The sequence below is a fragment of the Pelodiscus sinensis genome, chromosome 5 (assembly GCF_049634645.1).
Source record: "Pelodiscus sinensis isolate JC-2024 chromosome 5, ASM4963464v1, whole genome shotgun sequence".
In the NCBI taxonomy this organism is placed as follows: Eukaryota; Metazoa; Chordata; order Testudines; family Trionychidae; genus Pelodiscus; species Pelodiscus sinensis.
In genome coordinates, this window is record NC_134715.1 from 3,537,603 (window position 1) to 3,560,969 (window position 23,367).

General features: G+C 48.3%; 1 protein-coding gene across 16 annotated transcripts in view; it reads right to left on the reverse strand.

Annotated features, from left to right (window-relative positions):
• Nucleotides 1–23,367, reverse strand: part of EPHA5 (EPH receptor A5) — a 259,608-nt gene that overhangs the window by 195,917 nt on the left and 40,324 nt on the right. For all 16 annotated transcript variants that reach the window (XM_075929256.1, XM_075929255.1, XM_075929250.1 and 13 more), the window contains one exon: nucleotides 293–956. In XM_075929256.1, coding sequence (XP_075785371.1) covers nucleotides 293–956 — 664 coding nt within the window. The remainder of the gene's footprint in view (nucleotides 1–292; nucleotides 957–23,367) is intronic.

Genomic DNA, 23,367 nt, shown 5'->3' on the forward strand with positions numbered 1-23,367 from the left:
AACTTTTCCCTGACCTCCTCCCCTTCCCCCCCCCCCCCCCACCAAAAAAATCCTTGGTGTTCCTCATTAAAAAAAATTGTTTGGTGTTCCTCGGTCTTAAAAAGTTTAAGAAACACTGATTTAAAGCCTTCTTTCTACTAGCAGAGCTGTGGAAAGAGACTTTCATGTCAGTGAGAACCAGTTCCCTTGGTTTCTGTGAGACTATTTGTAGCATGAGTGAGCGTACCCGAATACAGCCCAAGATGCGTGTTCTGCGAAACCACAGAGCCAAGTTTCCCTTGCAAATTCTTACCTTGACAGGTGTTGTTCTTCTCCTCGTACCCGGCTTTACACAGGCATTTCCCAATGGGCACCAGCCATTCCCCCTCGGCACTGCAGTGCATCTTCGGAGGCTCATCGGTCACCGAGTGGTTCACACACACGCCCGACACTTCCAGTAGTTGGGAGGAATCTGCCCCCGTGATGGTGTCCGGAAAGAGGGCCAGGTTACGGATAATGGAAGGGCACTTTTTGTAATACACGCGCACAGAAACCAGGGCGATGCAGGCACCTACGTCCTGGAAAGCCAAGTAAAATCCCTTTTTGGTCAGAGGCCCCACATCTCTGACCTCCGTGTTCAGTTTCATGACTCGGTCTCCAAGATCTAACTCAGTGAAGCTCTCGTCGGCCGCAATGGTATCGATCTTGACGTACTGGTTTTCTTTGATGTTCCTCCCGTCTTCATCGTCTGATTCAAAGTAATACACGTTGAAAGTCTCTTTGCAAGTCCCGAGTCCTCCTGGGAGACTGTTACAGTCCCTCAAGGTGAACTTGAGTTCGATGAAGATCCGCGAGGCTCCTTCGTTGGAGATCCAGCTCGTCAGGAGCCAGTTGTTCTGATTCTGTTCCATGACTTTGCACACTTGGTAGGTGTGTATCGGAGCGTAATTTTCATCCACCTCACCAATTTCTTCCCACTGGCAAAAAGAGAGAAGATTACGTCACCACACAACCAGAGCAAACAAGCCACAAATCCCTCAAATCTCGACCTTCTCACAAGCAAATTGCGCTCCTGGAAGAAATGAGAGTGTTAAAACAAACGTGATTTCCATACTCTAGGCCTGACCCAATGCCCCACAACGTCAGAGGAAAGATTTCCACTTCTGAATAAGGCCTTTTCGTCAGAAAAAAGTGAGAACTGGGGAAGAACTCTTTTGTTATGGCTAAGTTTGTTAATTATTGGTTTCTTGAGCACCAGAATGAAAAGAGATGCAGTATTTTGAAATCACAGCAACACTAAGCAGCACACAGGAGGAAAGCAGATTTCTCAGAGCCATTCTTCCCCTCCTTGCAGGTGGGCAGAGATAGACTTGGAATAGGTAGAATTTGGCTCCACCCCCTGAAGTCAGAGCAAAAAAGGAAGCCATCTGCTGTCAATATAAACCCATAACAGATGACTTCCCTGAGAGCAAAACAGGATTATTTGTGACCCACTGGACAATTCCAGGGATTGTGCTCTACACGTTGCTTCTCATACAGGATACTACAGGCTGAACCTCCCTAGTCCGGCACTCTGTAGTCCAGCAACCTCCGTGATCTGGCATGATTTTAGTTAGTCAGATGTCCACTTATAGGTGTGGCAAGTTTCCCACAGTGCCATAAAGTTTGTTTACAGCCACCAGCCCTGGCGCTCAGTGTTCTGGGCCGTTAGTTAACTCTAATTTACCCCTTGTAAGAGCCCAGCAAGCAATGGCAGTGCTGGCAATGCCACTAGACAACATTGACCTCCCGCGGTCCAGCAAATTCTCTGGCTCAGCACCGATGATGTCCCGAGGGTGCTGAACCAGAGAGGTTCAACCTGTGGATGTAGTCACCACCAAGCCAATAATGAGGATGGTCTAGCACCATTGCCGATTTCAAATTATTTTTAACCGCATCACTTTGAAGACACGTTCGTCAACTGCACAGCTGCAAGCAGCCCCGAGATCTCACCTAGGATAGCACTCCACAGTGCGGAAGCCTTCTCGCCAGCAGCCGCGCACGCTCTGCTTTTCACAACTCAAGTGTCACATTTACAGACGCGCTCAACCCACCAAGTGACACAATGCGGCAGATGGGGGCCTTGAGAGAACTAATGAGGTTTTCAGCGCTGTTCATTTCTCCGGCTTTGGGTCTGCTCCCCAGGAAGGATCTAATTCCCAAGATCTCTTTCAGCTGCTCCCAGACTTGGCCAGTTCGGATGTTTGCTCCTAATTACACTGGCCCAAGCAGCACTGTGAGAAATCAAGGTGCACAGAGCACAAGGTGAACACAAGGCAGACCCTGGGTACGAAGTAAGAGCCACAGCCTGGGTTGAATACAAAGGCCTGTTCATAGCAATATCGTCTGAAGCCTTCAGCCTCAGGGTATCACCTCAGGACATGAGTGTTGCAGAGATGACAGAAAAGACCCTCAAGTTAATAGCACTCGCCTGACTTTCCCATGACATTTTTACATACATTTGAAAGGAAAGAGAAGAAATAACTGGCAGGAACACACTACGGGCTGCTGAGAGGGGAAGGGCTGCAGCTAGCAGAGTCCTTTGTCCCCTCCTCCCACCACTGCCTGACTGGGCAGGGCTACAGCGCGGTCCCGTGGTGCGAGGACAGCAGGTGTGGCCGGATCCAGGCAGCTAGTGCGCATCCAGGCAGATGAAAGTCAGGGTGGGTGATGGCAGCGAAGCCAAAGCAGACTGAGCGGCTGCACTTCTCAGCCCAGCCCACCGAGGGCCCCGTGTTTTCAGGGACCCCACACTTCAGGGGATGCAGAAGCACAAGGCCAAGGATGGCCCGGGGGATAGGGAGAGGGCCTGGCGCCAGCGGCAGGGGTCGGACACGTCTCTGCACTTAGTGGCAGTGGCGGGAAGCGGAGTGGCCTGGGCCCAGCCCACTCTGATCCCAGCATCGCTCAGGGGAGGGGCCTTGGAAGGGAGAGACAGAGGAGCAGGGGCAGGAAGAGGTGGGGGTGGGCTTTGAGGGCAGGGGTGGGGGTGGAGCAGGGGCAAGAAAAGGTCTCTCTCCTCTTGTTCGGCTCTCTATCCCTCCCCTCCCCTCCCGGCCCCACTTCCCTCCCTACAGGCCGACTTTCTTCCCCAGCACTTGGGCAATTGTTTCGGGTTGCACCGTGTCAGAACCCCCCGGAGAGGACAGGCTGGGACACTGGCCGTGAATGAAGGGCTTGCTTCCCCCTCGCTGGCACATGGCGCTGCAAACCGGGGCCCCTTCCCCGGGGAGGGCGTAGCTGTCACGCCACACCCAGACTTAGGCGTACAAGGCTAGCGCCAGCCCCTTCTCTCGCTCTGAGCAGCCCGCCCATCCCTGGCAACGCCTGTCACGCGTGAGCCAAGCCAGGTTTTAGGGCTGCAGGAGCTGCCAAGGGATGGCTTTGTGAAGACACTGCTCACTAAAATCGGGGAGGCCGCGCGGCCTAGGGCCGTGGTTCTCAAAGTGTGGTCCGTGGCGACCATCCTCCAAGTGAGCCACAGGCTTGGAGCTTGCACCCCCTGCCAGCTTCTCACTGCAGGGGAGGAAGCCTCGCATGCCGGATCTGGCTCACTGCCACTCCCCCCACCCCGAAGGCTTTCCCCTTTACTCCCATTGGCCAGAATCGCAGCCAATGGGAGCAGCAGAGAGCAGTGCCGGAGGATCGTGCTTGGGAGCGGCAGGAGACACGGGGCCAGGTAAGTGCCTCCTATCCCCAGATCCCCACACCTCCATCCCCCTCACACACACCTCCCTGCTGAGACCCCCACCCCACCCCTGCAACCTCCCACCCAGAACACCAACCCCCACCTCACTCCTGCACCCTACCTCCCAGCCAGACCCCACACCGCTCTCCTGGACCCATTTTGCCATGATGGGTGGTTGGCTGGTTGTCCGCGGAAAGGTCTACATTGAGCGGGGTGGGCAGAAGGCTAAGAAGTTTGAGAACCACCGGTGTAGGGGCTAGTGCACTGCGACTTAAGATGACCCCATTCTATTCGTAGCTCTTCTAGTGACCACGGCTAAGCCTTGATGCCCATATCCCAGAGGTTCAATAGTTCTTTAAGGGCTCCCAGTGAAAAGGGGTATCTAAGAACATGGCCTTTGACTTCAGTGGACATGTGGTAGAGGCCCAAACTTGATCTTTGGAAAACATGTGACCCTCCTATCATTTGCTCCACGTCCAAGTAATTAACTCCACGGGAGTTGATCATTGCGCCCTGTGACAATGCCTATCAATTCCTTTCCTTGAAGGAGTGTTCAAACTGTGCAGCACGATGTTGCTGCTAGTCTACCAGCACAAGACAAGTGGTTAGAACCTCCCCGGTGGTGAAAATTAAGCTGATTTTTATAAACCAAATCTAGGGTTGGCGGCTAGGGGGAACACACAGAACTAGACGGCTCATTTGCTTAGATACAAGCATGGAATCCAGTGATGTTCCCCCATTTCCTCCAAGGGCAAAAAACGTCCAGGAGAGCAGATACCCGCAGACATAGGTTCATTGAGCCGGTTTCCGACTTCAGGGGCAGCAAAATACCTGGCACGCAACACCTTTGCTGGCAGTCGGGACATGCCAATTTATAGCCTGGTAGATGAGATCAGAATCTCTTCCCATCCATCCCACCGGCCATCAAAAAATAAAGCTGTCATCAGAGAGGCCAAGGAAAAGGAGTGCTAATGAATTAAGGCTGCTTATCTCTGTACCTCCAGAAGGGAAAAGCATAGAGATGCTATCAAGGCCCTTCCACTTTTCACAATACGCTCCATTCTACCACTTAATCTGATCTTCTTTGTTCTGATCTTCATGCAGGAGAGCATGCTTTATTTCGCCTGTTTAAGTGAGCCTTTTTTGGTTTTTTTTTTTTTTTGTAACTCTCCAGACTGTCATCATGTTGTTGCTATTCTGACTCTTACAAGCATCCCTGGAAAGGCATCAGGAGCGAATCATCATCTTTTCAGCCCAATCTGGGTGCTTGCAAGCAATATTTGAGACGTTACAGGAAGGACTTCTAACAGCAAAGGAATAAAAACAAACTAGAAGCCCTAGCTGGTAAAATACCCGCCTTAACGGTTCATGAAAAAGAAAAAAAAAAAACGTAGCACGTGACTGTGGCAACTTCTAGCTGAACGCATCTGCATGAAAAAATTAAGTACAGCAGAAGTGAAAAATTGCATGCCACATTTTAATGCCTCTCTGCAGTGCACATGTTTAGGAGAGAAATCAGTGCTCTCGGCGGGATTACAACAAAAACGCAACATTCCTTTGGTGCTAAATGTTTCTTCTAAGTCTTTAATAGCCTTACAAAGAAAAACACAAACTCATTTCAATGGCCTCATGGTAAATCATTTAGAGAAGCCCCATTTCAGAAGGAAAAATGATCAGGAAGAAGTTGGAGTTGCATTTTCTTCCAGCAATTTGACGGCATTCCGCTCACACAGTCAGTCGAGGAAAAGGCCAAAGATACCAGGACTCCAAGTAAAAAATCCACACCCAAGAGGTCATGTTCAAGTCCTAAATTTCAAGTACATTTCTCAGAGGTGCAATGAGGAATGAGCCATCTGCTAGTCCATATCTCTTTCCAGCAGTGTCATTTCAGAAGTCGCTGCTTCATGATGTGCTGCTATGGGTTGTTACTTTGGGGGATTTTTTAATTTACAGAGTGAGGAAAGGGTTCCAAATTTCAGCGGCATCAAGGAAAGCAGCATGAGAAATGTAAGATACTGCTTCCTTAATTCTTCATTCAAAACTACCACCAGGCATACGGCATGACTCCGATATTGCCGGCAGGTGATAAATGAGAAGCTAAAATAAGAACCTGAAAACACGTCCTCACTTATGAGGGAGGGCTGACACACCACATCAAGGACAAAAAGATGGAGCAGGGGATCTCCAACTTTTTCAGCATGTGGAGCACCTCCAGTAGACACTTCTCCTTCCATGGGCTACTTTGTGGACCACCTCCCCTGCCAGTGGTACAAATATTCCCTACCTGAATTGGCCGTCTTGTTGATTACCTCCCCTCCTGGTGGCTGTTTCATGGAGTTCCCAATGGTCGTTACCACAGTCCTGTGGCCACACCCAGTTACTTGTGTACGTGGAAACGTCACGTCAGGAAAACACTGGTGCTTTTCAAACTGAGTCTTATGGGACAGGGGGTTAAGTCTGGAAAAATAATTCAGTACGGTTGTCTATTTGCTCTTCGTTTTCTCTCCCTCTCTTATCTATTCTGCCCATCTCTCCCACCGCCTGCTCCTTTGCACACTTCACTGTGCTATTTGTCTCTGTCTTCCCCACGTCCTTCCCTGAGGCATGGTCCCCTCCCACCTTGGGCATTCTAGGGCTGGCGTGCAGCTTGACCTCAATAGGAATGGGTTCATTTAGCACATACCCAGAGCTACCCGGCACCTCCAAAACCGTAACACACACACACACACACACACACACACACACACACACACACACACACACACACTCTGAGAACCTCACGTTTAGCAAGACAACATGCTCTGCCATCCAGGTGTCTATTTTCTAGATCCACCACTCTCCCATAGAAACCAAAGGCGTTCCACGCAACTCATCACACTCCTACCGATAACTAACCTCCAGTTCCCTCTACGTCTTCCAACCTGCTTGGAAGGCCGACGGACAGAGCGTGCCCAGTTCATTTAGAACCCAGCTGCTCCAGCCGGATCACTTCCATCAGTCACAGAGCCTGGCCAATGGGGACCACCGATTTGGTAAAACAATTGCTATGTTCCTTGGCTCGCTCTCAGGTCCTGCTGCACTGGATACTCAGTCAGCTGAGCCAGCGGCAACCCAACCGCAGATCTTGCCCATCTATGGTCATGGAAAGAGAGATCTGTGGGGGTCGGGCCCTGTGGGATTTAGGGTGCAGGTTGGGTTGGAGGAGTGTACCAAACCACTCCTCTCCTGGGTGTCCTTTGCCCACCCTGAGGCTATCAGACTCACGGATTAGCTGGGAGCGGTTCCACACTCTGCCGCTGATGCCGTGCTGCATCCATCTAGCTCATCAAGGGGCCTTGAAGAATAAGGAGCCTACGGGGTGATAATAGGAGGCCAGTTTTGCACATGTAGGCCTCGGCACATGCCAGATTGGGACTCTTTCCCCTCCTGGTCAACCCTGTCTCCTGCTGCCCACAATGGAACCGCTGCTGGGAAAGAGAGCTCCCGGGAACTCTTACATCCGCCACCATCCTTGAAGTTCTCTCCATGGCCAAGGAGGGGCCAGTCCCAGTTCCTACCACTTGTGTTGAACATTTGAAAGCCCCAGAGATAACCCACCTCTCCGTACCTGCGCCTGGGCAAGGCAAATTCTGCCCCGGTGACAGCTGTCCTGCCACAGTGGCCTCAGAGAGCTTGCACGGATGCGAACGAGAGCAGAATGCAGGCACATGGCAATTCCTGCCCTCAAAGCTAATAAAAAATCATTCCCTCCTCACGCAGGCAACCTCTGCCATTTCCTTAGGAGCAGGCTACCGGCCAGTCGCCCCCCCATCAGCAATGGCAACACACAAGCACTTCTCCCCAGCTTGCCCAAGAAAAATTCTGTGCTAGGGGTAACTTCTGACTCACTCCTTAATTAGTTCCCTAGATGGTGCTTGGTCCTGCCGTGAGGGCAGGGGACGGGACTTGATGACCTCTTGAGATCCCTTCCAGTTCTAGTGTTCTAGGGTTCTGTCGCCGGGTGGCAACTTAGTCCGATCTCTCTCTCTTGAGACTCATCTGAAAGTGGCTTCGACCTTAGTCACCCTCCCAGGTAACCACTGCTCCCAGCTACCTCGCTCCAATGTCACTTTCACGGACCATGTCTTCCAGAATCAAAAGCAGAAACTTCCCTTTTCAGCCATCTGCAAACTTGCCTGGGGCTACCGTATTAGAAAGTTCAAAGGCACAGGAAACCTGCCCATGCAGATTCTCCTCCAGGGTACACCCTGGACAACCTCACTGGGGTGAGATGAGGGGAAATCTTTAGCCCCCTCGCCCTGCAGAAGCTCATGAAAGTGGCAATGCCCCATTTCTGCATGCTCCCATTGACGGTCGCAGGGCATAGACGCGGTGAGTTTGTTTGTTGGCTCGGTGTTAGTCAGATGGCCACCGGGCGGCCACATTGTCAGATAATCATAGGAGCTGAGGCTTTAAGAATAGCATTCACTCTCCTTCCCCTCCTGACAAAATGGCACTCTCAGCTTAAAAAGACGCTATCCCTCTGTGGAGAAAAACTTCAAAATAGGCTCAAAAACCAGGCAGCAAATAAAAAGAACTGGCTGCTTAGCCAATCCGATGTCTGCACCTACTGATTGCAAGGCCCTGACTCATCACTTCTGAAAGTCGGGGTTGGCGGTATTCCAGTGACACAATGAGGTTGCTCCTCGTGTGTGACTGCAGGAGGGTTCCCGACGGGAAGCAGTGTTCTTCCCCATCCTGCTGAAAGGGGGTGCGGAAAGCCCCCAGCGGGAGACTTGACCCGCAGATTGCTGGGAGCCGTGGAGACGGGGCCAACGGCAGGTGCAAGGTAGCACCTCACCTCCAAATGCTTCTTGGATCCCTTCCACCATCACACAAGGCCCGAAAAGCAGAGGGGTGGTGACTTCTCTTAAAACACCAACTGCCAAAACCGCATGTAAAATCTATTCGGCGTCTATGTGAAATATATAAAACGTTTCTTCCTCTCACTCTACATTTCAATCACCACCATTGGAAATCTTTCATCAGCTTGTGTGTGCACAGTGAAATCAACGTTGAATGATAAAAATCAAATCCTTCCAACCCCAAAGTCGCACATCTTCCAAACATACTTTCCCCAAGGTCTGATATTAAGGGAAACTTCAGAACTCAGGAATTAACTTTCTTATCTCTTCTTGCTGACAAAAGTTAGTTAAAGCAAAGGGACATATTGCGCCAAAAAGTCTCACAGGCGAGAAAGGATCTGATCGATTTCTTCACGCGGGAAAGCATTTGGCCTAATTAAAAAAAGACCTTTGTCAAGACACAGAGCAGTAGCAGAAGCATATTTTATGGTGGTTTGGCATATTTGTCTCAATTTGTCTAGTTTAAAAGAAGAGAATACCAAAAAGAGAGCTATTTTCCTTTTCCCTTTTCTGCCTGGTTGCACTTTTCCGATGGCTTTCCTTGCAGCCAACCTGTTTATATTCAAAGAATCAAAGCACGTTTAGTATATACTGTTCTTAAAACATCATAGGATCTAATCCATAGACCACTGAAATCAATGGGAAGTCTTCCATTAACTTGATGATAGTTTGGATCTAGGATTGCCAGATGGTTTAACAAAAAATACTGAACACCCCTCCTGAAAAAAAAAACACCAGGAAAAACCACCCGCCATCCTACCTCCCTGTGCCAGGCTCGACAGCTCCCCTGTGGAACACAGTAAGCACCCAGGATTTTCACCTCCTGGGCAGGAAAATAAAAAAATCAGAAAATACTGGACATTTTAGGTGTCTGGTATTTTCTGAATTTTTTTACGGGACAGGAGGTGAAAATACTGGACTGTCCGGTTCAATACTGGACACCTGGCAACCCTATTTTGGATCAGGCCCTCAAAGGATGGTTTTTCCTAAAGAAATTGAACACAAAATCTTTAAATTGAAGGGGAATCATGAATTGGGTATCCAAAACGCCTCGCTCGAAACGCACTCAATTTTGGTCGCAGAGTATTTTCATATTCAGCACCCTAAGTGTCACAAACTTTAGAAAATATTCAACAGTTGGAATCTATCATTAAAAATCAATAAGTTGCAAAATATCAGGCCGGATATTGTTGGTTTTTTCCCCAAATTTGGATTCACCTTCCCCACCAAAGGTTTAAACAACAAATCGGGTCCCGAGCTTGCAAGAACTTGTGTTCCATTTCTAATTTCATGGCACGCCAGCGGCATACTGAAAATCAGCTGGGGAAGGAGTTTAGCATTTCAGTCAGGAGGATGCTGAAAACAGCCTGCAGCACACGATTCTCTTTACCCTTCCTCAGTCCCCCCACCCTCTTTTCTCACAGCGCTGCTCTTTCAGAGCACACTCCTATGTTTGTGTGATTATTTCAGCGCCCCTGCAAGATGGACACTGTCAGCCATTCCTCACATTTCAGTAGCCACCTGGGTGTCCGCTTCTCCCTTGCTCCCTCTCTCTTCTCCTTCAGTGCCAGTAGGGATAAAAAGATTGCGGCGAACACAACCCAACTCCGGCTTTTGCAGGTTCTGCCGAGGAGATGCACACAGCATGATTTAAAGGCTCGGCACGGGAACCCGCAGGCAGCTCCCCCGTAGGAAAGGAGACGTTGAAGCTACAAAGGCAGCCAATGCAACTGCTCGATGACAGCACCTTGGGTTTTGCCATTCCCTCAGATTCAGTTTGTCAGCCTCCGAGCTGATGTCTATATTAGCTAACGAGCACTCACATATTCCCTGCCATCTTTTGTGCGCTCAGTTTCAAAGGGAGCAGGCTTGCCTGGCGGAAAGAAGACTTAAATAAATAAAGAGGGGAATGTTGGGTTGGGTTGTTGGGGTTTTTTTGAGTTCCCGAGTACATTTTCACAAAGGCTGCTTTCAGGGGAGCTAAATGTAGGTAAGTGAAAGAACCTCTGCAATAGAAGAGCGGCAAAGGAGCTGAGTGAGAAAAAAAGATTGAATCCATGTTACAGGCCACCTGACTCCACTCTCAGATATATTACGGAAGACGAGGTTTGCCAGATGGTTTAACCAAAAATACCGAACACCCCTCCCACCACCAAAAAAATACACCGGGGAAAAAATTCTGTTGAGAGAAAAAAAGGGGGAGACCAAAGTTGTTGAGAAAACAAAAAAGACCCTGAGAGTTAAGAAAAAAAAATTAAAAAAAAAAGCATGGCCCCTTTAAGAAATGCCTTTGAGGCTTTTTGGCTTTAACAGTCCATCTTGTTTTCCTTCTCAAAGCCAGAAGACAGCTTCCCTGTGGAACCAGGTAAGTGGAGGGGGAGGGAGGGCTGGGCCCAGTTGCTGAGTATGTGTAGGGATGCCAGAGGTCTGGTATTTTCGCCTCCTGGCAGGGAAAAAAAAAAAATCAGAAAACACCAGATATTTTAGGTGTCCGGTATTTTCTAAATTTTGTTACCGGACAGGAGGCGAAAATACCAGACTGTCCAGATCAATACCGGACAGCTGGAAACCCTATGGAAGGCTTTAACCAGAGATGACCTTTTATGTCCCTTGTATACACTAAAGCTTTACCATAGACTGGGGCAGGAGATGGTTCATGTTCCATTCCCACTACAAAATGGATCCATGTTGTTTGTGGGATAGGTGGCAGTGAAACTATTCCCCCCGTGGGTATGGGGTTATAAAGTCTTTAATTACACAATCACTTGCTATCTTTTTTCACAAGACTTTTATTGTTATCAGGCCTCAACTGGAGTCTTGTGTCCATGTCTGGGCACCACATTTCAAGAAAGATGTGAAAAACTTGGAGAAGGTCCAGAGAAGAGCAACAAGAATGATAAAAGGTCTAGAAAAACATGACATGTAAGGGAAGACTGAAAGAACTGGGCTTGTTTAGTCTGGAAAAGAGAAACCTGAGAGGGGACATGACAGCAGCTTTCAGGTACCTAAAAGGATGTCACAAGGAAGAGGGAGAAAAATTGTTCTCCTTGGCCTCTAGGGTTGCCAGATGGTTTCAGCAAAAATACCAGACACACTTGACATTACATCACAATCTACATTACATCTGATTTAGAAAATACCGGACATTTATGTTTTCTCCTTTATATTTTCTCAATTTGTTTCCCAGACAGAAAGCTCAAATATTGGACTGTCTGGTTCTAAACAGGACACCTGGTAACCCTATTGGCCTCTGAGGATAGGACAAGAAGCAATGGGCTTAAATTGCAGCAGGGGAGGTTTAGGTTGGACATGAGGAAAAACTTCCTACCTGTCGGGGTGCTGAAACACTGGAATAAATTGCCCAGGGAAGTTGTGGAATTTCCATCGCTGGAGATATTTAAGAGCAGGTTGGACAGACACCTGTTAGGGATGATCTAGATCAGGGGTGGAGAAACGTTTTTGGGTCGGGGGCCACTGGCCCACAGAAAAATCAGTCGAGGGCCACACAAGTGAGAAGCAAAACAAACAAAACAAGAAACCCTTCACTGACAACTTTCTCCTTCTTAGTCAGGGACCACATCAGGGAAGGGTTTTTTGTTTTGTTTTGCTTCTCACTTGTGTGTGGCCCTCGACTGATTTTTCTGTGGGTCAGTGGCCCCCGACCCAAAAAAGTTTCCCCACCCCTGATCTAGATGGTGTTGGGTCCTGCCGTGAGGGCAGGGGACTGGACTCGATGACCTCTCGAGGTCCCTTCCAGGTGCACTATTCTATGATTCTACCGTATCCAATGTGTGTCATTGAATAGCTAAGCCATTCAGAGATGCAGAGATTCTGGTTGTCCATACATCTAACAAAACTGGGGGAGGGGGAGATTGCACTATTGAAGGATAGTTGCACAACTGGAAAGGTTTTATGAAGCCCTCTTTACAAAGCATTTGGGAAATAGAGTCTCAGTAACAGGTCTAATGAAGCATTTATTCCTGCAAGGTTTCTTCTGCAGCTTTTGGCCTGCAGCCCGAGACTGAAGCTTTGCTCACCCCTTGATTATTTAGAGGTGCAATCAAAGTCATCAGAACCATCATCCAAACGGGCAGTGAGCCAGGCTGGAAATTCCCACAATCAAGACAAGAAGAGCACAGCAGATCACTGATCAGACAAGTTCTGAGCTAGCTGGGGAACAAGGCACATGGACTCCCTTATTTTCAACTCACGCTTTACCAAGGAGAGAAGTGGGAAAACCAACGTGCGCTTTATTGGGACGAAAGGCTCAGATACAGCGGTGATCAGCATGAGACACAGCCGGGAAGTCTGCACAACCCCGGCATACTTCATTACTTATTAAAAAGGACACTGCAGAATAATTAAATACATGACATAGTCAATGCATTGCACACACCGGACAGATTAGTACCCAGGGGCAGATTTTGCTCAGCCACACAGCAATGTTTAGATGCTGATAATAAACAAGTGCTTGGATTGTCAAAAGGCCCCCGGGCCTGATTTTCAAACATACAGAATGCAAATAGGTGTGTACTGGGATTCTGAAAAGTATTTCAACAGGGTAGGTACCTGACCCCCAGTTGCATCTTTGAAAAGCTCATCAAAATTCAGTGGGATTTAAGCATGTAACTCCCTTAGGCTTTGACAATCTAAACCGGTGGATTTTCAGAAGGGTTTAGCACCTAGTAGGGCATACCGGAAACAACAGAAGCTGCTGAACATTACTAGGCATTTGGAAAATCAGCCATCTCTCTCATTTCACCTAAATGGGAGCTGTGGCCTTAAAAATCTGCCCCCCGATGGGTGGGCACTGAGGGCTTTTGAAAATCTGGCCCATAATGTTTTGAAATGAAATTTAGCAAGCTTTTTTTTTTTTTAATATATTTTCTGACATTTCAGTAAACAAATCTATTGGAGGTGTTTTCAAATTAACTCTTTGGGGCTTTTTTGAAGCTTATGTTGAGAAAGGATATCATTCATTAAATAGAGAGCAGGTTTAAAACAAACAAAAGGAAGATTTTCTTTACACAGCACAGAGTTCAACCTGTGGAACTCCCTGCCAGAGGATGTTGTAAAGACCAGGACTTTAACAGGATTCAAAAAAGAGCTAGGTAAATTCATGGAGGTTAGATCCATTAATGGCTATTAGCCAGGATGGGTAGGAATGGTGTCCCCAGCCTGATTGTCAGGGGCTGGAAATGAATGACAGGGAAGGGATCACTTGATTCCCGGTTCTGTTCACTCCCTCTGGGGCATCTGTCATTGGCCACTGTTGGAAGACAGGATACTAGGATAGATGGACTAGGATGGATAGATCTGACCCAGTCTGGCTGTTCTTATGTTCTAACGGCTACATCGCTGCAGAATAAACGTTACTTCTCCAAACTTTCGCTTTTGCAAAGGGTGAAATCACAAATCAGCTCGACTCAAATTCTAAATCATTATCATCAGCAGCTGCCTCGTATTTCCTGGGAACGAAATAAAAAAGCAGCTTAGGGATTTCTAATGAGAAAAATGATTTGTCCAAAGAATGTATTGAATGAAAATAGAACAGATTAACCTTTTAGCTCTCCTTCTGTTGCACTCAAGGCAGATACAATTCTACATATGCTGCTCCGGCAAAACCAAATGTCACAACATACAATCTGCTGGGCTAGATTACAGAAAGCCTCGACAATGCAGCAGACATGGCAGAGAATATACTATGTCACCCCTGCTCTCTAATCCACCCAAAGCTTTTCACATACACACCCCATTGCATTCAGGGCATAAGCCTTGACAACTGCACCCATGAATCAATTTCAAATCTTGCATCAATCATCTTGTAATCAGTGGCTATTCAGCACACATTTACATCTCATTTCTGTTGCCCACACAGCCACATTAGGCCTCAAAGCTTATTCGGGCTTAAATGATTATATTCCCCTAATAAACAGCGAAACCCTCTCAGACTGCTTCCTGAGAGCTGCATACCCGATGTTCCCCAGAAGCAGAGGTGTTGGAAAGTCAGGATCGGGGGCAGTCAAAACCAGGCGTCCACCCGGCAAGACACTGTGTAAATTGTATGGTATACCCAGGCAGCAGGAAGGGGATGTAGGTGTGTCTGTGCCCATGTGGCAGCAAGCATTCAGAGCTATTCTGTTCCAGGATGGGCCTGCATAAACACGGGAAACTTGCAATGGTGTCAGTACATAATATGCCCTGCCTAAAGTAGACAAGTCCAGAGGCAACCTGTGGAACTCCTTGCCAGGGGATATTGTGAAGACCAGGATTCTAACAGGGTGCAAAAAAGAGCGAGATAGATTCATGGAGGTTAGGTCCATCAATGGCTATTAGCCAGGATGAGTAGGAATGGTGTCCCTAGCCTCTGTCAGATTCTGGAAACGGATGACAGGAGAGGGATTACGTGATGATTCCCTCTTCTGTTCCCTCCTTCTGGGGCATCTGTCATTGGCCACAGTGGGCAGACAGACCATTGGGCTGGAGGGACCTTTGGTCTGACCCCGTCTGGCCGCTCTTGCGTTCTGTTTTTAAAAATGGGCCCTACAGTTTAATCCAGTAATTTACTGGCAGTGACTCACACTCGTGCAAGCCACGTTTTACACAAGTGCAGTGCACTGAGCCAAGGGCTTTGCACACTTGTGTAGTAGAGGGTGTCTCTACAGTGCAGGCATGAGGTGTGACTGCAGCACGTGTGGGGCCTGGAACAGGAAGGCCCTGGCAGTGCAGGCCGGCCCCACAACCAGGGGGACATGTGTGACATTACTCGGACAGCAGAGACTGGCTATTGCAATTGCCCTTAGCAACCTGGGCCAGTGTTACTCTTCATATTGCCACAGTGCACCCCAGGGCCCGGCTCATGGATCAGGTGTTAGGGGCTGTACAGACACAGAAATCTCTTCCTTGAGCGCCACATCCTTGTCACTGGGCATGGCCGGCAGAAAAGCGAGGGCTGGAGTGGTTCTGAAGAGCGCAGCTCCCGTTTTCAGGCAGCTCAGTGAGGAAGACATGTTTTCCAGAGGGCTCCCCTCTAGCAGCTAGGGTTGCCAGATGGTTGAAACAAAAATACCGAACAACCCCTCAAAAAAAAAAAAAAAAAAAAAAAAAAAAAACAACACCCCGGGAAAAAATTCTGTTGAAGGGGAAACAAAGGGGGGCGGGGAGTTGTTGAGGAGAAAAAAAAAAAACTCCAAGGGCTTAAGCCAAAAAAAAAAATAATTAAACAGCATGTCCTCTTTAAAAGTGAGTGCAGGCATAGGAAGAGGGGAGCACTAAGACCCAGGGGAAAGCATTGCTTCCCCTAGATCTTTTGGCCAGCAGCCTTTTTGTGCCGGCAGCCTTGGGGAACCGGGTAAGCATGGGGGCTGGGGTTGGGGGGGCTAGGGGCATTGGGGGACTCGGGCGGGGGGGGGGGAGAAGAGGTCAGGCACTGAGAGTTTGTAGGGTTGCCAGGTGCCTGGCATTTTCGCCTCCTGGCCAGGGGAAAAAAATCAGAGAATACCGAACATCTCAGGTGTCCGGTATTCTCTGAATTTTTTTTACTGGACAGAAGGTGAAAATACTGGACTGTCCGGGTGAATACCGGACACCTGGCAACCCTACAGCTGTGGCTGAGAACAACAGCGACTGGTGGGATGTCACTCTGGAAAAGCTGGCCTCAAAAACCCATGAGGCAGGCAGCTGTCACCGGCTCGGCCCACCTTTGCCTCTGGTCCTCAGGCAAAGGGTGCTAGGGAGTCACAAAACAGCACCAATATTTAACCAAGCCCTCGGCACGCTGCAGCGTGTGCCGTCTTTCAGAGAAGACATACGGCTTTGCTCCCGATCAATGAAAAATGTCCTCACATTGGCCACAAATTCCTAAAAGGTGTTCACCTCCAGGGTTGCCAGACGGTTTAAACAAAAATACCAAACATCCCTCCGCCCTCCAAAAAAAACACCGGAAAAAAATTCTGTTGAGGAAAAAAAAGGGGGAGACCAGAGTTGTTGAGGAAAAAATAAAGGACCCGGATAGCAGTTATTAAGCAAAAAATTAAAAAAATTAAAAAATCAGCATGGCTCCTTTAAGAGGAGGCTTTTTTTGCAGGTGGCTAACTTGTTTTTCTGTTCCAGCCACACACCCCTGCAGAACCAGGTAAGCGGGAGGGGGAGGGGGCATCTGGGGGAGCCGGCAGGGGAACCGGGGGGGGGGGGGGGCAGGGCCCAATTGCTGAGTGTGTCCGTAGGGTTGCCAAGTGATCAGTATTTTCGCCTCCTGGCAGGGGGAAAAAACCCCAGAAAATACCGGACATTTTAGAGTGTGGTATTTTCTGATTTTTTTTTTTTAAACCAGATGGGGGCAAAAATACCAGACTATCTGGGTCAATACCAGACACCTCACAACCCTATTCACCTCTGCCATACCTCCAGCTCCACTAATCGCTCCATCTGCTTCCATTTGTTCCTCTCCCGTCCTGGAGTTGCTCTTGCGCCAGGATCCACCACCATGTCCTGTCCCACCCAATTCTATTCGGAGAAAGGGCCCCAGGTCAGAATCGAAGCCTCCTCGTGTAGCCCCGCACGGTCAAAGAGCTGCCTGACCTCTATGTCAATGCGCCAGCGTCTCATGAATGGGTGAGACTTGAGTGTCTCTCTCAGATTAAGATTTTATAATCTCCAGGAGCCCGTTGTAGGCAAGGCCCGATGCCATTAAAACGAAGCTTACACTTCACCCGACAGTCTGCTTTTCTGCTTCCCTACGGAAACGAACAGATGGTTTGGCAATTTGCTGAAGACACACGAAGTCACAAGTTGGGTTTTATTATTATTAAGCAGCATATTTACCCCTAGGAAATCAATCTCTGATGTCTGCTCACAATTTCAGATCTTCTCACCAAAGGGATCACAATAAAACGCTGAAATGTTTACTTTGCTATCAAAGGAGGGTGTCTACACACACAGGGGAGGAGGGAATTTCAATATTAAAAGCACCATTCTGGTAGGAAGAACTAATTAATACCGGCCACACCACCGCCACTGATTCTGTTGCTTAATTGACATCATCTAACTAAAATACATATCCGGTGAAAATGCGGATTAGAGGACTAAATAAATGGTATTCAGATGTTGAAAACTTGCCTCCGTAGTGTATAATACATGAAGCTCTCTCATAATGTGTGCGCTCATCCATAAATTATTGAACACAAAGGGAACTTAAAGTGCTAAGCTGTGGAAGAAATTTCGTACTAAATAAAACAATGAACTGCTCAGGAGAAAGCCACACAATAGAAAACCCCGTGGTTGCATCTGTCTAGGTTTTTCCTCCCAAATTGCCTGTTTATCATATCATACAGTTTCAAGCTCTCACTTGACGGTGTGCAACATTTGTATGCGTGAGCAGGTGCACCTCTGTAGGTTCCTTTTGCACAATTGGAAGTAGACTGTAATTAGTCCATTGGTTTATCCCCACAGTCACTATGCCATCACTAATTCATTTCTACTTTAGTTATGTGCCCAGCTCTGTTCCCAAGCTATCTATATTCAAGCCCACAACTCCACGGATGGTACCATATAGACCAGTGTTTCTTAAACTTTTTAAGACCGAAGAACACCAAACAATTTTTTATGGGGAATACCAAGGATTTTTTTGTTCAGGAAAAAAAAGCCCCCAGGGAAAAGTTGTTGAGCAAACAAAACAAACAAACAAAAAAAAGGAGGCTTGTCCCTTTAAGGTGGCCATTTTGAATTCTGTTCTCTCCGCAGCACACCTCCGAGTGCCTCATGGAACACACTTTAAGAAACGCGGCTATAGACTGTGTATTGGACAGAGATGTATCTACCTTCTCCACTTGATTGTGCACTCCACACTTTGCCCACTCGAGTTCAGCTACCCACAAACCCTGTCAGCCCAAACCATCACATCCTTCCTCTCACAGAGGACCTGATACAAAGCCCGCACAAACCCTCTGAAGCATCAGACCCTTAAAAGAGTACTACACACCTGGATAATGATTATGGTTTAGATACGGGGCTAGACAATTGGGCTTTTGTGTGGGTGACATCATCATATTAATTATATTCATTAACCGCATCCTCGTCTATATTGGAATCACACAACGGCTATGCTACACTCGCTGGCATTATTTCTACTCTGTAGGCACCTTAATTTTCTGCCATCCATGAGGGATATATTTACGGACCCTCCAAGGCTGGAAGGGAGCGGCCAGGTCCCTATGGGAACCCCTTGGAGTTTCCCCTTCTTGGAGGTATGTGGACTCCATTTCTAACTCTGAAGTGGCATGAGATACCAAAGCTCTGGATCTGTCATGCTTGGACAGATGTGATGCCTGGATCATTATTAAAGCCGTTGCCGGTCCCAGATTGAACATGGCTGTTGCTGGATTTTAGGCAGAAGTGAGCTTCAAGGAACAGTCCTTCTGGAGACCTCTTCATTTCTCCCCATGACTTGTCCCATCATCCGGATGCTCCAATCCCGCCACTAACGAGGGCCACGTGGGTCTCTGGAGGGTACAGCGCTGCTCTGGGCCAAGAGAGCAGGTGAGGCATTCGCTGCAGGGCAGAAGGATTCTAGGCCTCGCGACACCACCAGGGATGTCGTTGCCTTTGGGTCTCACCATCCTGTACTCAGGGCGGGTCAGCATTTCCCAACCATCTCTCCCCTCCCCGCTGCTCTTCTCCTTCCCCCTTCTCCTCATGAACGATGGGAGGGTGCGTCCACACCGAAAAAACATGGCGGCAAATGCTCACAGCCCAGGTCTGCTGACTAAGGCTCCCACAACGGGCTTTCTATGTAGCGGTGTGAGACTTTCCTCGTCAGGCAGGAGCCCAGATTGGGAGACCCAACCGCTGGCTGCGTTGCAGAGCCCAGGCACAGGCCTGAGCGGCAACATGTACGCTGCTATTGTTAGCTCCAGAGCAGGAGTCCCACAAGCTCAAGTCAGCTGACTGCAGGCCTGCCAATGGCAGGCGAGGCAAAAAGGGGGGCAGCCGCCCCAGGGCCATTTAAGTCACCACTGGAGCACAGCACAGCACACTCTGGGAGACTCTCAGGGCTGGAGGAGGCATGGCACATTCTGGGCAGCACTAAGGGCTAGCTCCACCCCTTCCACTCAAGCTCCACCCCTTCCACTCAAGCTCCACCCCTTCCACCCAGGACCCCGCCCTTTCTGGGAGCACAGAGCCTCCCCCCGTCCATCTTGCCCCAGGGCCTGGTGTGGTAGTCAGCTCCCCTGGCTGACCAGCCTTTTAGACTCATTGCCACATTGCTGAATTTCACAATGTAGACACACCTCAGTTCACCCCTCTCTTCCACATTCACCAGTAGGCCTGGGACATTCTCTCTCTTTCTGTACATGCCCAAGCAAAGACAGCCCCGCCCCCGTGTTTCTTACAAAACATGCCCTGACTTGCCAATCCCTTCATCGTGAGGCAACAAGGTAATGAAGTACCTAAAACCTAACCAGTTTCCACTGCACTGGGAAATTTCTGCTCCCATTTTCTTGTCCTCAGCTCCCCTTTGGGTTCTCTAACATTTTTTTAAAGAACCCAATCGACACGAGTGTGCCGAGTGATGTGACAGCTAAGATCTTTGCAGAGATTGCAGCGTCCAGCCGAGGTGTCCATATTTCAAAACGGATATCGAAATCTGAAAAGGTTCAGAAAAAACGCCTGCAATGATTCAAGGCTTGGACAACCTGACCTGCCATCAGACTATAGAAGCTCCCTCTATTTATCTTAACAAGAGAGATGGCAGAATGGTAGCTTCATCGCAGTCTATAAGCACTCGTGTGGGGAGGAGAATGCTGTCCTCGGAGGATACTTTAACGTACCAGGAAAAAGGCATAAGAACCACCTGTGGCTGGAAGCTGACGCTTGACATGCTGAGATTATAAGTAAGGTGCAAACTTCCCCCAGTGGCGAGTCGGTAAACACCAGAATCCCTAGGGATATTAAGGAGTCTCCATTTTCTGAGATCTTTAAACCAAAGTTGGGTATCTTTCCAATGGCAATGCTACTAAGGCCTTGTCTATACTAGAACCTGCCACCGATCTACTGTACGTGACGTCAGCTAGGCAAATAGCACAGCTAAAGTTGTCGTACTTACCGTGATGTCTTGTGTGTGGTATATGGCTGTAATAGTGTAGTCGATTAACCGATTAGCAAAAGCTTATAGGTTAATGCTATAGACTACATGCGTTCTCCCCCCCCCCCCCACCACCACCACCAGTAAACTTTTCAGCAGGCTGGCCAGTAGCCTGGCTCACTCCAGGTCCGGGAACTCAGCCCCGCAACCTTAGATGGGGCTTCTGCCATCCTGTGCTGATACAGAGGCAGCAGCGCAGGGCGACGGGCAGACTGTTTGCGAGGGGAGCTGTTTTTTTTAAATGGGCTCCTCTTGAGGACCAGCTCCTGCCTGGCTCCCCATGCTGCTGACTCTGATACAGAGGCAGCAGCGTGGAATGGCAAGGAGCTCCTAGGGAGTGGGGCCAGACCGCACTGGCTGTTGGCCCCACTCTGGGGGACTATAGAACAGTCAAGTAACCGATAAGAATTTGTGAGATTAATCGACTACTCAATTAACTGATATTTAACATCCCTAGTGTGGTAAGGTCAAAGACGGCTTTTCTCCCATCCACACCAGCTACTCTTCTCATTCTGTGGAGTACCCGCATCGATGGGAGAGAGCTCTGAGATCAATTTATCATGTCTAAACAGACATGACAAATTGACAGCCAGTGGATCGATCACTGATATAGTAGAGACAAGCCCTAACCGGCTTTATAAAGTGCTTTGGGAGCTATTAATGAAAAACACTACCCAAGAAGCAGCTGTAGTATTTCTAAATGATTGGCTATAACTCAAACTGAAGTGACCAGTTTTAGCCTAGAACAACTTAGTGTGTTACACTGGAGGACAGGCCAAACAATTATAACAACATTTTCCAGCCTTAAAACCCTATATAAAAGCCACAACCTTCAAGTCAGCGTTTCTTCTGCAGTGGAAATAAAAATCAAACACATGCGGTTGGTTACCAGACGATTTTTTTTTTATATTTTACTAATTTACCCAAGTAGTGACATAGCATTATAATTCAGAAAGGAACAGCATGTCAAGAATGTCAATGGTTTTTAATTATCAATTTTGAACAGTGGGGAGTTGCCGAGTTTCTTTTATTATTACTTTGATTACACTTTTCTTGATTTAGTTCACAACGAGGGAAAAACACAATTAGAGAGAGAAAACAGTTAAGTGCTTAGCAATGTAGAGATGTCGGCATGGCAGGGAAGGACTCCAAGTGAAAGGCAATTTGTCAGCAGTGAGTGACTCAGACGCCTCTCGCAAATAGTGGGAATGTTGATTTGGGGGTTTCAGAACCAGATAAAGCAAAGAACAAGAAAAATCTCAGACTAAAAATAGGCCAGCTTGTAGAGAAGACTGTAGGGAGGAAAACCTTGTGTTAATGGGACTGAACCAGGTCTCAGAGCGACGGATCCTTGTGGTATCTCTGTAAGCCATATCCCCTTGCCATATCTTAGTTCCCCATCTATAAAACTGGTGTGAACCACACTCACTTCCTTTACATGTCCTGTCTATTTACTTTGTTAGCTCATTGAGGCAGGGGCTGTCTGCTCCTCTGTTTGTACTATTTTTGGAACATTTGAGGTACCGCTGTAAATAAAAACAGCAAAAAACCAACCGCTCTATCAACGCAGGCCCTGGTTCTTGTGGGGGACTTTAATCACCCTGACATCTGTTGGGAGACCAATACGGCAGTACACAGGCAATCCAGGAAGTTTTTGGAGAATGTTGGGGTAACTTCTTGGTACAAGTGCTGATGGATCTGACCAAGGGTCATGTGCAGCTTGACCTTCTGCTCACAAACAGGGAGGAACTAATAGGGGAAGTAGAGGTAGGTGACAACCTGGGCAGCAGTGATCATGAGATGATAGATTTCAGGATCCTGACCAAAGGAAGAAAAGAGAGTAGTAAAATACACACCTTGGACTTCAAAAAACGACCTGGATGAGGGGATGAATTGCACCCTCAGCAAGTTTGCGGATAATACTAAGCTAGGGGGAGAGGTGGATACGCTTAAGGGCAGAGATAGGGTCCAGAGGATTTGGCTGCAAGAAATCTGATGAGGCTCAACAAGGACAAGTGTAGAGTCCTGCACTTGGGAAGGAAGAATTCCAAGTATAGTTACAGGCTGGGGACCAACCAGCTAAGTAGTAGTTCTGCAGAAAAGGACCTGGGGGTTACAGTGGATGAGAAGCTGGATATGAGTGTGCCCTTGTAGCCAAGCAGGCTAATGGCATATTAGGGTGCATTAGGAGGAGCATTGCCAGCAGATCCAGAGATGTCATTATTCCCCTTTATTCGGCTCTGGTGAGGCCACATCTGGAATATTGTGTCCAGTTCTGGACCTCCCACTACAAAAAGGATGTGGACGCATTGAAAAGGGTCCAGCGGAGGGCAACCAAAATGATTAGGGGGCTGGAGCATACGCTCTACAAGGAGAGACTGAGGGAGTTGGGTCTGTTTAGTCTGCAGAAGCGAAGAGTGAAGGGGGATTTGAGAGCAGCCTTCAACTCCCTGCAGGGAGGTTCCAAAGAGGATGGAGAGAGGCTGTTCTCAGTAGTGACAGATGGCAGAACAAGGAGCAATGGGCTCAAGTTGCGGTGGGAAAGGTCCTGGTTGGATATTAGGAAAAACTATTTCCCTAGGAGGGTGGTGACGCACTGGGATGGGTTCCTAGGG